The 13,822-nt window shown below is 39.7% G+C and overlaps 1 protein-coding gene across 50 annotated transcripts in view; it reads left to right on the top strand.

Moving 5' to 3' along the window:
- ANK2 (ankyrin 2) overlaps positions 1–13,556 on the top strand; it is a 536,395-nt gene extending 522,839 nt beyond the window's left edge. For 44 of the 50 annotated variants that reach the window (XM_040418305.1, XM_040418330.1, XM_040418328.1 and 41 more), the window contains 2 exons: positions 2,280–2,371; positions 11,484–13,556. In XM_040418305.1, coding sequence (XP_040274239.1) covers positions 2,280–2,371; positions 11,484–11,667 — 276 coding nt within the window. In that variant the 3' untranslated portion in view covers positions 11,668–13,556. The remainder of the gene's footprint in view (positions 1–2,279; positions 2,372–11,483) is intronic. The other 6 variants (XM_040418334.1, XM_040418333.1, XM_040418336.1 and 3 more) reach the window with 2 other exon arrangements.
- The last annotated feature ends 266 nt before the right edge of the window (positions 13,557–13,822 follow it).

The raw sequence follows: 13,822 nt of genomic DNA, 5'->3' as shown, positions 1-13,822 counted from the left end.
CACTTCAACCCTGGACCCAAACTCGAACCTGCCAAAAGGCAGGTTCGCTCAACTCTATTGGTGACCTATCCTCAGGATAGCTTGTTAATATCTGATTGGTGGGGTTCCAACACCTACCACCCCAACCGAGCAGCTGCCAGCACCATACAAAAGTGTAGTGACAGTGCCAGGTTACTACAGCTCAGCTCCCGTTCACTTAACCTCTTTAAAGGGAGATGGTCAACTGTATCAAATGCCAAATTTGCATATTAATGTATCAAAACATGTGCATGGAGCCTCCAGTCAACACTGGTATAATAGCGCTTTAATCAGGTGAACTACACCCATATGTCTATGTACTATATATAGTTAGATAGGGAGGTTGCTGGTGATGTACTCCCTATAAGGTTTTCTACACACGATGAAATTTCTGCAACAATATCTACTGTCTGCTCCTAAAGGCATCCTGAAGTTGAAACCTGATTGACTTCTATATGCAACTTCTCCACTTTCACTCTGAACCAACAAGTCTCCCTTTGTATGTCCACATGTGATATCAAACTTATCCAAATGCTCCAAAGAAACCATAAAATGAGAAATTCCTCTTTGCCTCATCTCTACTTAACAACCAGTATAAAATATCAGTGCGCAGCGTACAAGTGCTCAGTGCTTGATTTATTACGTTTGCCCAATTCCCAATGAGTATTGTTGTTTACACAAGAAATGTGTTTCCAGAATAATCGGGATGATTGAAGGCTTGAAAAACTTCGTAAATTCTTCTCTCCAATCTGTTAATTAATCTAACAACATCCAGAGGGAAACACTGTTTGTAAATATGTTGGTATATGCAAATATCCCCCGGCGCCGGCACACGTCTAGAACATCATGTTACAGAATTATAGCACTCCGGGGATGTGGAGAATAACATTGTGGAGCTGGGGAATCCAGGCAGAAACCCCACAGCACAATAGTCTGGTAGAGCTGAGGGCTGTGAGGTTTGTTTTACAGCACACAAGTACTTAGACCAGTGGTGGCGAACCTATGGCACGGGTGCCAGAGTCAGCACTCAGAGCCCTCTCTGTGGGCACCTGCACCCTGGAATAAGTCTATGGTGTATCAATATGACTTAGACTTTTCCTCCCATTCATCAGCGCAGGGCGCACTATGAACAGCACAGGCAGCGCATAGAATGTAGGCAGGATGGTATAGCTAAATGATAAAGTACATGGAAGATATACTGTATTGGACTGTAGTATTCAGGGTAAATTGCCATGTTGGGGATAAATAAGTGAGTTTTGGGTTGAAGTTTGGGCACTCGGATAGATAGATAGATAGATAGATAGAAAGTGAGATACAGTCTTTAACTTGACACTCATGACTAGTGTTGAGTGAACTTGTGTTTTTAAGTCTGGCGTACAAGGTTCAGGTTATCTAACAATTCCGTTATGGATTCCGTATGGTCCTTGGTAGCGGAATCCATAACGGAATTTTTAGATAACCCAAACACAGTAGACTTTCAAACTTAGCATTAGGCCTTATGCACGCGGCCAAGAGCGGTCCGTGGTAACCCGGCCGGGATTCCTTCTGACAGCAGGAGCGCATGGAGTCATTGGTTGCTATGACGCCGTACGCTTCATGCCGCCGCTGCACTATAGTGATACACTGGTATGATCTATACCAGTGTATCACTGTACAGCAGCGGCGGCATGAAGCGCACGGCGTCATAGCAACCAATGACGCCGTGCGCTCCTGCTGTCAGAAGGAATCCTGGCCGGGTTACCACGGACCGCTCTCGGCCGCGGAACACGGCCGTGTGCATGAGGCCTTAATCAGTAGTACAGTGTATGTACATGAGGAATAACACTATTGCTGGCATTTATATTACTTGGCATAGAGGCATAACTAGAAATGACTGGGACCCCCAGCTACTTTTTCGCAACCCCCGACTCCCGTGCATACCACTCCTGTGGCTAGTCAAGATTGCGCTCTCAGACTAAGGTTGATCAGGGGTTTCTAATATATCTCAGAAGACCTAGGGTAATACTAGAGTACTAGAGTAAATAAGGCTGCCTGATACATCCCAATGAGTGCATCTACTGTGTACCTGTAGATAATAGTAGAGGGGGTGGCTGCTGCTGTTGGCAGATCTGAAGAACATTGCATAGTTATTTTTGTGTCTCAATGTTTTCTAGAATTATCTCACGTGGGTATTCGGCTGCCTGTGTTTGGATGTATTATTCATGTCTTGAAAAACAAAACATATAAAATCACTCTGCAGTGAGCTGTCTCTCGTTTTTTAGGCTTTAAGCTATGTGGGTGGAGATGTAAAAGTTCACTTGCCAAATTTAGTGGAATCAGAGATTACCAAAAAGGATGGATCTGTTATGAAAAGGTTTGGGCTGGCATGGCACCAACATTAACTGATTGCAGTGAAACTAACAGACGTGGTCACCTATCAGGCAAAGAGGATCTGTTACCCATATATACTGTACTCAGGCTCATATAGACTTCCAGGGATCACTGAGGACAGCTTTAACAAATAAGTAAGAAACGACATTCTAAATGTTCACTATAATAATAATAAACTGCATAACCCAGGGAGTAATAATATCAGGAATAGCGCCACGGATTTCTTGCCTCTACTGTATGTAGGTGACAGACTGGTTTCAGTGTTAACCTTTCATGTAACAGACAACTGTATGCCATACGATTTCTTTAACCTTTTGTGACATTCTTCAAAATGTAATATTGATAATACATAATTAAAATTCTGCCTGCTTACTCTGAACCTGGGGACTAATGCCACATGGAGAGGTGAGCATTCCCATCTGTTCACATGGCTGCAGCATTGTGTGGCAATCACTTGTCCTGTAAGCCCAAGTGTAGCCCAGAACCATGGGTGCTGCGGAGCTGCTCAGCCTACAGGTCTGGTGTTGTGGGGGTTTCAGTCATCATGTGGTTCTGCACCTAATATTATAATAGAACATATGGAAATATATCTAAATGTGTACAAAGAACTTGGAAGATGGTGGATATTAAAAGGGTTTTGGTGGGGGTCTGACACCCGGGAACCCTGTCTATCAAATGTTTGATAAGGCCTCGGCGCAGTTTACCGAGCACAGTGCCGTGCATACTTCAGCAAATGTGCTTGGTATTGTGCTCAACCCCATTCATTTCTATGGATCTGAGCTGCGCCTAACCCACGTGACCAATGAACATGTCGTCACTTAGTCTAGGAAAAGCTGAGAGAAGGCTGTGGCGCTACTGTGAACACTGCTGCCTTCTCGAACAGCTGATCAGTGGGGATCCCGGGTGTCATACCCCCACTGATCAGATACTGATGACTTATCCTGAAGTCATATATCAAAGTCTCGGCAAACCCCTTTAAGGTGCATTATAAGGTTTTGGTGAAATAGTATCATAGGCACCAATATTGTAAAAAACACCTTCATTTTAGTTGCTAGTTTGGTTATTGCACATAATGATCTTCTGCCATCTTTTTAAGCCACTTAGAGCTCCTTCACAGGCGCTTTATTTTATGGCATTTTGTACATATGTTTGTCAAGGCCTATAGAGAAGCCTATGGGAAAAATTGGCAGAAATAAATGCCATAACTAACAGCATGCTGTGTTAAAAAAAATCACTGACCTAACCAAAGTGCACAAAGCTTATTGTATATAGTAGTATATAGCTTCAATATAGACCAGAGCGCATTGTATGTAGTATATAGCTTCAATATAGACCAGCGTGCATTGTATGTAGTATATAGCTTCAATATAGACCAGAGCGCATTGTATGTAGTTGTATATAGCTTCAATATAGACCAGAGCGCATTGTATGTAGTTGTATATAGCTTCAATATAGACCAGAGCGCATTGTATGTAGTATATAGCTTCAATATAGACCAGAGCGCATTGTATGTAGTATATAGTTTCAATATAGACCAGAGCGCATTGTATGTAGTTGTATATAGCTTCAATATAGACCAGAGCGCATTGTATGTAGTATATAGCTTCAATATAGACCAGAGCACATTGTATGTAGTTGTATATGGCTTCAATAAGACCAGAGCGCATTGTATGTAGTTGTACAGTTGGAAGAAAAAGTATGTGAACCCTTTGGAATTATATGGATTTCTGCACAAATTAGTCATAAAATGTGATCTGATCTTCATCTAAGTCACAACAATAGACAATCACAGTCTGCTTAAACTAATAACACACAAAGAATTAAATGTTACCATGTTTTTATTGAACACACCATGTAAACATTCACAGTGCAGGTGGAAAAAGTATGTGAACCCTTGGATTTAATAACTGGTTGAACCTCCTTTGGCAGCAATAACTTCAACCAAACGTTTCCTGTAGTTGCAGATCAGATGTGCACAACGGTCAGGAGTAATTCTTGACCATTCCTCTTTACAGAACTGTTTCAGTTCAGCAATATTCTTGGGATGTCTGGTGTGAATCGCTTTCTTGAGGTCATGCCACAGCATCTCAATCGGGTTGAGGTCAGGACTCTGACTGGGCCACTCCAGAAGGCATATTTTCTTCTGTTGAGGCCATTCTGTTGTTGATTTCTATGCTTCGGGTCGTTGTCCTGTTGCAACACTCATCTTCTGTTGAGCTTCAGCTGGTGGACAGATAGCCTTAAGTTCTCCTGCAAAATGTCTTGATAAACTTGGGAATTCATTTTTCCTTCGATGATAGCAATCCGTCCAGGCCCTGACGCAGCAAAGCAGCCCCAAACCATGATGCCCCTACCACCATACTTCGCAGTTGAGATGAGGTTTTGATGTTGGTGTGCTGTGCCTCTTTTTCTCCAGACATAGTGTTGTGTGTTTCTTCCAAACAACTCAACTTTGGTTTCATCTGTCCACAGAATATTTTGCCAGTACTGTTGTGGAACATCCAGGTGCTCTTGTGCAAACTGTAAACGTGCAGCAATGTTTTTTTTGGACAGCAGTGGCTTCCTCTGTGGTATCCTCCCATGAAATCTATTCTTGTTTAGTGTTTTACGTATCGTAGATTCGCTAACAGGGATGTTAGCATATGCCAGAGACTTTTGTAAGTCTCTTAGCTGACACTCTAGGATTCTTCTTCACCTCATTGAGCAGTCTGCGCTGTGCTCTTGCAGTCATCTTTACAGGACGGCCACTCCTAGGGAGAGTAGCAGCAGAACTTTTTCCATTTATAGACAATTTGTCTTACCATGGACTGATGAACAGCAAGGCTTTTGGAGATATTTTTATAACCCTTTCTAGCTTTATGCAACAATTCTTAATTGTAGATCTTCTGAGAGCTCTTTTGTGTGAGGCATCATTCACATCAGGCAATGCTTCTTGTGAAAAGCAAACCCAGAACTAGTGTGTGTTTTTTATAGGGCAGGGCAGCTGTAACCAACACCTCCAATCTCATCTCATTGATTGGACTCCAGTTGGCTGACACCTCACTCCAATTAGCTCTTGGAGATGTCATTAGTCTAGGGGTTCACATACTTTTTCCACCTGCACTGTGAATGTTTACATGGTGTGTTCAATAAAAACATGGTAACATTTAATTCTTTGTGTGTTATTAGTTTAAGCAGACTGTGATTGTATATTGTTGTGACTTAGATGCAGATCAGTTCACATTTTATGACCAATTTGTGCAGAAATCCATATAATTCCAAAGGGTTCACATACTTTTTCTTGCAACTGTATATAGCTTCAATATAGACCAGAGCGCATTGTATGTAGTATATAGCTTCAATATAGACCAGCGTGCATTGTATGTAGTTGTATATAGCTTCAATATAGACCAGAGTGCATTGTATGTAGTTGTATATAGCTTCAATATAGACCAGAGTGCATTGTATGTAGTTGTATATAACTTCAATATAGACCAGAGTGCATTGTATGTAGTTGTATATAGCTTCAATATAGACCAGAGCACGTTGTATGTAGTTGTATATAGCTTCAATATAGACCAGAGCGCATTGTATGTAGTTGTATATGGCTTCAATATAGACCAGAGCGCATTGTATGTAGTTGTATATAGCTTCAATATAGACCAGAGCGCATTGTATGTAGTATATAGCTTCAATATAGACCAGAGCGCATTGTATGTAGTTGTATATAGCTTCAATATAGACCAGAGCGCATTGTATGTAGTTGTATATAGCTTCAATATAGACCAGAGCGCATTGTATGTAGTTGTATATAGCTTCAATATAGACCAGAGCGCATTGTATGTAGTATATAGCTTCAATATAGACCAGAGCGCATTGTATGTAGTTGTATATAGCTTCAATATAGACCAGAGCGCATTGTATGTAGTTGTATATAGCTTCAATATAGACCAGAGCACGTTGTATGTAGTTGTATATAGCTTCAATATAGACCAGAGCGCATTGTATGTAGTTGTATATAGCTTTAATATAGACCAGAGCACGTTGTATGTAGTATATAGCTTCAATATAGACCAGAGCGCATTGTATGTAGTTGTATACAGCTTCAATATAGACCAGAGCACGTTGTATGTAGTATATAGCTTCAATATAGACCAGAGCGCATTATATGTAGTATATAGCTTCAATATAGCCCAGAGTGCATTGTATGTAGCTGTATACAGCTTCAATATAGACCAGAGCGCATTGTATGTAGTTGTATATAGCTTCAATATAGACCAGAGCACATTGTATGTACTGTAGCTGTATACAGCTTCAATATAGACCAGAGCGCATTGTATGTAGCTGTATACAGCTTCAATATAGACCAGAGCGCATTGTATGTGGTATATAGCTTCAATATAGACCAGAGCACATTGTATGTAGTATATAGCTTCAATATAGACCAGAGCACATTGTATGTAGTTGTATATAGCTTCAATATAGACCAGAGTTCATTGTATGTAGTATATAGCTTCAATATAGACCAGAGCACATTGTATGTAGTTGTATATAGCTTCAATATAGACCAGAGCGCATTGTATGTAGTTGTATATAGCTTCAATATAGACCAGAGCGCATTGTATGTAGTATATAGCTTCAATATAGACCAGAGCGCATTGTATGTAGTTGTATATAGCTTCAATATAGACCAGAGCGCATTGTATGTAGTATATAGCTTCAATATAGACCAGAGCGCATTGTATGTAGTTGTATATAGCTTCAATATAGACCAGAGCGCATTGTATGTAGTTGTATATAACTTCAATATAGACCAGAGCACGTTGTATGTAGTTGTATATAGCTTCAATATAGACCAGAGCGCATTGTATGTAGTTGTATATAGCTTCAATATAGACCAGAGCGCATTGTATGTAGTTGTATATAGCTTCAATATAGACCAGAGCGCATTGTATGTAGTTGTATATAGCTTCAATATAGACCAGAGCGCATTGTATGTAGTTGTATACAGCTTCAATATAGACCAGAGCACGTTGTATGTAGTATATAGCTTCAATATAGACCAGAGCGCATTATATGTAGTATATAGCTTCAATATAGCCCAGAGTGCATTGTATGTAGCTGTATACAGCTTCAATATAGACCAGAGCGCATTGTATGTAGTTGTATAAAGCTTTAATATAGACCAGAGCGCATTGTATGTAGTTGTATATAGCTTCAATATAGACCAGAGCGCATTGTATGTAGTTGTATATAGCTTCAATATAGACCAGAGCGCATTGTATGTAGTATATAGCTTCAATATAGACCAGAGCGCATTGTATGTAGTATATAGCTTCAATATAGACCAGAGCAAATTGTATGTAGTTTATACAGTGCTGCTGATAATTATTCATACCCCTGGCAAATTTTGACTTAGTTACTTTTTTCAACCAGCAAGTAATTTTTTGACGGGAAATGACATAGGTGTCTCCCAAAAGATAATAAGACGATGTACAAGAGGCATTATTGTGGGAACAAAACATTTCTCAGCTTTTATTTACATTTGAGCAAAAAGTGTCCAGTCCAAAATTATTCATACCCTTCTCAATAATCAATAGAAAAGCCTTTATTGGCTATTACAGCAATCAAACGCTTCCTATAATTGCAGACCAGCTTTTTGCATGTCTCCACAGGTATTTTTGCCCATTCATCTTTAGCAATGAGCTCCAAATCTTTCAGGTTGGAGGGTCTTCTTGCCATCACCCTGATCTTTAGCTCCCTCCAAAGATTCTCAATTGGATTCAAGTCTGGACTCTGGCTGGGCCACTCCAAAACGTTAATGTTGTTGTCTGCTAACCATTTCTTCACCACTTTTGCTGTGTGTTTTGGGTCATTGTCATACTGAAATGTCCACTAGTGCCCAAGGCCAAGTTTCTCTGCAGACTGCCTGATGTTGTCGTTGAGAATCCTCATGTATTGCTCTTTTTTCATGGTGCCCTTTACTGTGATTAGGTTCCCTGGTCCATTGGCTGAAAAACACCCCCAAAGCATTAGGTTTCCACCACCATGTTTGACAGTGGGGATAGTGTTCTTTGGGTTGAAGGCTTCTCCTTTTTTAAGCCAAATGAAGGAAACATTATTGTGACCAAACAATTCAATTTTTGTTTCATCTGACTGTAACACAGAAGACCAGACGTCTTCTTCTTTGTTCAGATGAGCTTTTGCAAAGGCCAAGTGAGCTTTTGTGTGCCTTATCTGGAGAAGTGGCGTCCTCCTTGGTCTGCATTGTGCAGTGTCCGTTGGATTGTCTGCCTTGAGACATTGCCATTAGGAGAGCCCAGATTCACCAGGATGGCCTTGGTGGTGATCCTTGGATTTTTTTTCACCTCTCTAACTATCCTCCTGGCCAGCATAGGTGTCACTTTTGGCTTCCGACCACGTCCTCTGAGATGTTCCACAGTGCAGAACATCTTGTATTTTTTGCTGAAATGTAAATAAAAGCTGAGAAATGTTTTTTTTCCACAATAATGCCTCTTGTGCATAGTCTTATTATCTTTTGGGAGACACCTATGTCATTTCCCGTCAAAAAATTACTTGCTGGTTGAAAAAAAGTAAATTTAAGTCAAAATTTGCCAAGGGTATGAATAATTATGGGCAGCACTGTAGCTTCAATATAGACCAGAGCGCATTGTATGTAGTTGTATATAGCTTCAATATAGACCAGAGCTGCCCATGTAGTTGTATATAGCTTCAATATAGACCAGAGCGTATTGTATGTAGTTGTATATAGCTTCAATATAGACCAAAGCGCATTGTATGTAGTTATATAGCTTCAATATAGACCAGAGCACATTGTATGTAGTATATAGCTTCAATATTGACCAGAGCACATTGTATGTAGTCTTATATGGCTTCAATATAGACCAGAGCACATTGTATGTAATTATATATTGTTTCAATACTGACAAAAGTGCATTGTATGTAGTAGTATATACAGGGTAAGTCAAAAGTCTCAGGACATCCTTTTATTTCAAAACCGAAAGGGAAAATGAAATATCTGAATACCCCAGCAAGAGGTAATGGGTGAGAGGGCCTATCTTTTAGACTATGTCTGGAACATGGCCGCCATTTTGAAAGCTGCAATATTGGATCAAGGGCAAATTTTTCCAATGGGAAGGAGGTCATGTAGCATATGAAAGAAGAACACACTTTTCTCAGAAATCAAGTACTGCAATCAGATTTGCAATATCTCTTGTGGTTCAAAAGTTATCAACACAGACATTTGAAAACTTCAAAGTACAAAGTTTTATTAGCTGTGCATCACAGGGAACGTTCCCAGTTTTTGTTGCACCTTTCTGTGTTGATAACATTTTGAGCTAAAATAGTTGTTTGAATTGGTCTTTATTAAACATTTTCAACAGTTATTCCTCTACAGCTTCAGTTTCAGAGGATTTGCAGAATAGAAGGCTCTCTGCTTCACACTAGATCTGTCAGAGAACTGCTCTGTCAGCTTGATTGGTAGCCCTTATCGGTACCTCTTTATAGAATTTAACTTAAATGAGTGGTTAGAAGCTGTCAGGAGTTCAGAAATAAGGGCCACAGATCCAACTGACAGAGCAATTCTCTGACGGGTTCAGTTTAACACAGAAAGCCTGCTAGTCTGCAAATGAAACTGCAAGCTGCAGCAGAAAAACTGTTGAAAACTTTTAAAAGACCAATTGAAAGAAAGGATTTTTAGCCCAAAATGAGTAGAATTCAATATTAAAAAAATGGCCCTAAAGATTGCCATAGTCTCTAAAGTTCTGCAAATTTTGGGCAAAGGAGTCATGTGGGCAGCCCTAATCAGTGATTGACAGCTATCTGTATGCACATTTATGCAGAGTAGACTGTCAATCACAGAGTAGGACCTCCCGTATGATTAATAAATATGTCTCATCTTGGGCTGGCATAGATTTCAGCTATAATTAACAGTTTAACGCTGTAAATCATGTGACGCTGGAGAGACCCCACCCACTTCTGCAAAGCTCTGTCCACAAAGTCCCAAAAAGTCATACATTTTTGCAGTGTGTGCAACAATTTGCAGCATTTGTATGCCAGAAAACTGACATACGGCTTAAGACATGTTATTTTTCAGCACACAGAATGCCCAATGCCAAGTTACTGCCATCCATTTGTAATGTACTACAGGTACCCTGTCTCCAGGTTCGTTCACCCTTTCCCCTCTCTCCCACCAGAGCCCCCCCGTCTCTCCTTTTTCTATTATCGGTGTCTTACTTTATGTGTTGAATAAGATTTCAGGGAGCTCTTAATATATTTATGAATTCTTTATTTGGAAAAAGTGAAAACTTTTAATGAAACATTGTGAAATCAAGGAAACCTGTCATTAGGTTTGGGTCTTTATAATGACATACTCATGGTTTAGTGGCCCCACACCTAGTGGCAGGTTCCCTTTAATACTTTTGTCATGAAAAAGCATAGACCTGGTGTAAGTTTATGCCCCAGATAATACGGATTTTGCAGCATAAAATGACAGCCCGTGTGAAGGCACCCTTATGCATCCAGTATTGGAAGATTCATGTGAAAACAAACAGCTAAAAGAAAATCCTACTTAAAATTCATCTCTAAATCCTGCTTAATAGCTGCCATCTGGAACGCCACTCCAGCCGACCTAGCAAACACCGGAGATAACAGCGTATTGGTTTATTAATTAACAAGCTAAATTGTCGTTGCCTAGTTGTGTGCATCTACTGTATGAACGCAGTAGAAAATCTCAGAAAATGCAGTATAGAACCTCATGGCAATGTATTTTAACAACATCCCTTTGACTGCTTAGTGTTTTCTGATATCGACTCCTTGGTATAAAGTAAGTATCAGGTTAGGGAATGTATAGGGTAGGTATAAGGTCTTATGTGCATGGCAAGTAGTGTCTCATATTGTGAAGCTGCGAGCAGTCAGTGTGTTGCTGTATAGGTGATGTAATACTAGTCTATGGCATGAACCTAATGTGTTGTGACTAACTCTATGACTGACATACCATACTACGTATTCATAGAGAACCTTATCTGGGGGGGATGAGGAAATACCACTTTGCTGTAGGAAATATAACCTATGATCCATGTGTTTATGTACTGCAGAACAACGATGACTAAAGCCAGCACACAGAAGAGGACTGTGGTGAAGGACCAGCATGGGAAACATGTTTTTGTTGAGCACCTGGAGGATGTCCCTGATGTGCTACAGAAGGATGACCTCCAGACTGACCTTCAGCAACTTCTCAACCGTTTCTGCGGAGAGGACTGGGACAAAAAGGCCAAATGAGAGGCTGCTGCTTTCTACTTACAACACATATCTGTAGTCAATATGCAAAAGATACATTCTAGTCCATGCCCAAGGGCCATGGGTACCATGCGCATCGGGTAACACTGGCACTCCTGTTCTGCAAATGTCATAAGCAAAATGATCAGTTTTTTGTTTGTTTGTAAAATGCAAAGATAATTTGTGACCAAAGATAGCATCCGTTCCTTTCGGATGGTATATCCATATATTCTCTTTTTAGTCTGAGATAAATTCAGTTCCCTCTCTCCTACATGTCAGCTCCGTCCACAGGCCTCTTCATAGTGTCTGCAAAGACAACCTCAAAAGGATGGACCATAGCATATTACGTACACAGAGAGAATGTGCTCGGAGGATTTGAAGATACCAGATGGTACTATAGGCCTTGATTTACTTTGCTTAGAAGAAGGCAAAGTAGTGAATGAAAGAGATTTGACAATGATTTCTGCATTTAGTACAGAATTCCAAGGGTCAATGCGCCGTCATTACCCCTCCAGGTTATTCTAGTGTCTACCACTGGAGCTAAGGAAAAAGAAAATAACCAAATAGGTAACCAAGTTGCTGCTTAGAAGGCAGATATACAAAATGTTTCAATATTGTAAAGTGGACACACACTAGAGTCCTTGCCTACCCCACTGTAGACACGTATCCACGTCATTGCCATAGCAGACCATATAGTCCTATAACTAGCGGAAATGGCTGCTGATGGCGGCACTGTAAATAGTGTTATGGGACAGATTCTTCCCCCAGTTAATACTAAATCACCTTGTTTATCAGGATCTCCTATGGCACATGCATGTGGCATTAAACAAAGATTAAACTCCTGTAATCATGTGTGGAACTTGTTAACCCACTTAGCACTGAGCAAGCAGTTTTCACAAATGTGTCCTCTTCTCTTTCTGCATTTTATTTTTATGTCCAAAGCTAAAGACACAATGCAGGTTTCAGTTCTTCTATTTTTTATGTTTTTATGTCGGGACTAATCCTTGGAAATGATTCTAGCATTTATGCACTTTTTTTTTAAAAAAAAAGAAGGGATTATAAAGAAAATGGAAATATTTTTTGTCTTCTGTACCTTATTCTTGTGGTTTAAAGTATGTAGCCTTTTAACGTACAAATATATATATATATATAAATACATATAAGCACTATACATTTTAAACCCATTTATTTAATGTAAGTATAGATTAGGAATGGAAAAGAACAAAACACTGCATTAATCTCAACACGCTAATTTATAAATAATACAAGGAAAAAACGGAAAAAAAAAATATAGAAAAAAACTAATTAGGCCTTTACTCTTCATGATTTCGGGGGGGGGGGGGAAAGACCCACCAAGAGAGTTGAATGTCAGTTGTAAATGAATAGGGTTTCATTAAATCCCTTCTATAGGGTCCTTGGGTTTATTTAATGAAAATGACCTACTGTGTAGCTTCATTTCTTTCTGGCAGAGACATTGCTAAATGACTTTCTCCGCAGGAAAGTCAGGTCACTTACTGTGGCGTCTGGATGGGAGTCTTGCAGCTATTGTCATTTAGGGCTATCATGTCCATTGTGTTACCAGGTCTGAAGAAACAAATTGGTCGTGCTATTTGCAGTGCAGATGACGTCTATGTAACAGCATACAATTGTTCTCACTTCAATGGGTCCTGGTTCCTTTTCATTTCTGCTCTGTTATAAACAGTTTACTACTGTGAGAAGTGACATTTAAGTTGATGATTCAGCATCTTGTTCCCATGGTGATAACACTAATATATCTATGAGGGCATGTCTTAGTTAAAAATGGCAAAAAAAATAAGTCACACTAACAATACATAGCTGCAACGTGTACAATGGCTGATTTAATTAAATAAAGTGTTCAATGTACAAATAAATGCTTGTTTCTTCTCTGATATGTGTGTGACAACAGTGGAGTAGGTGGCGGGTTATAAATACTATAAAAGCCTAAGACCATTGTGAATTTGAGTCATCTTGTAAATCTCTACCCACACCAATGTTTGCAGTAAGAAATTAGTTACATGGTAGCAAGTACGATGCAAGAATGAATCAAGGTGGCCTAAAGTACACCTATAAACTGTGCCAGAATTTGGCATAATTATGCACATTTTTGGTGTATCTAGTTTTATTGAAATCCTCTCCA

The sequence above is a fragment of the Bufo bufo genome, chromosome 2 (assembly GCF_905171765.1).
Source record: "Bufo bufo chromosome 2, aBufBuf1.1, whole genome shotgun sequence".
In the NCBI taxonomy this organism is placed as follows: Eukaryota; Metazoa; Chordata; class Amphibia; order Anura; family Bufonidae; genus Bufo; species Bufo bufo.
This window is presented reverse-complemented; position numbering and strand designations above follow the sequence as displayed.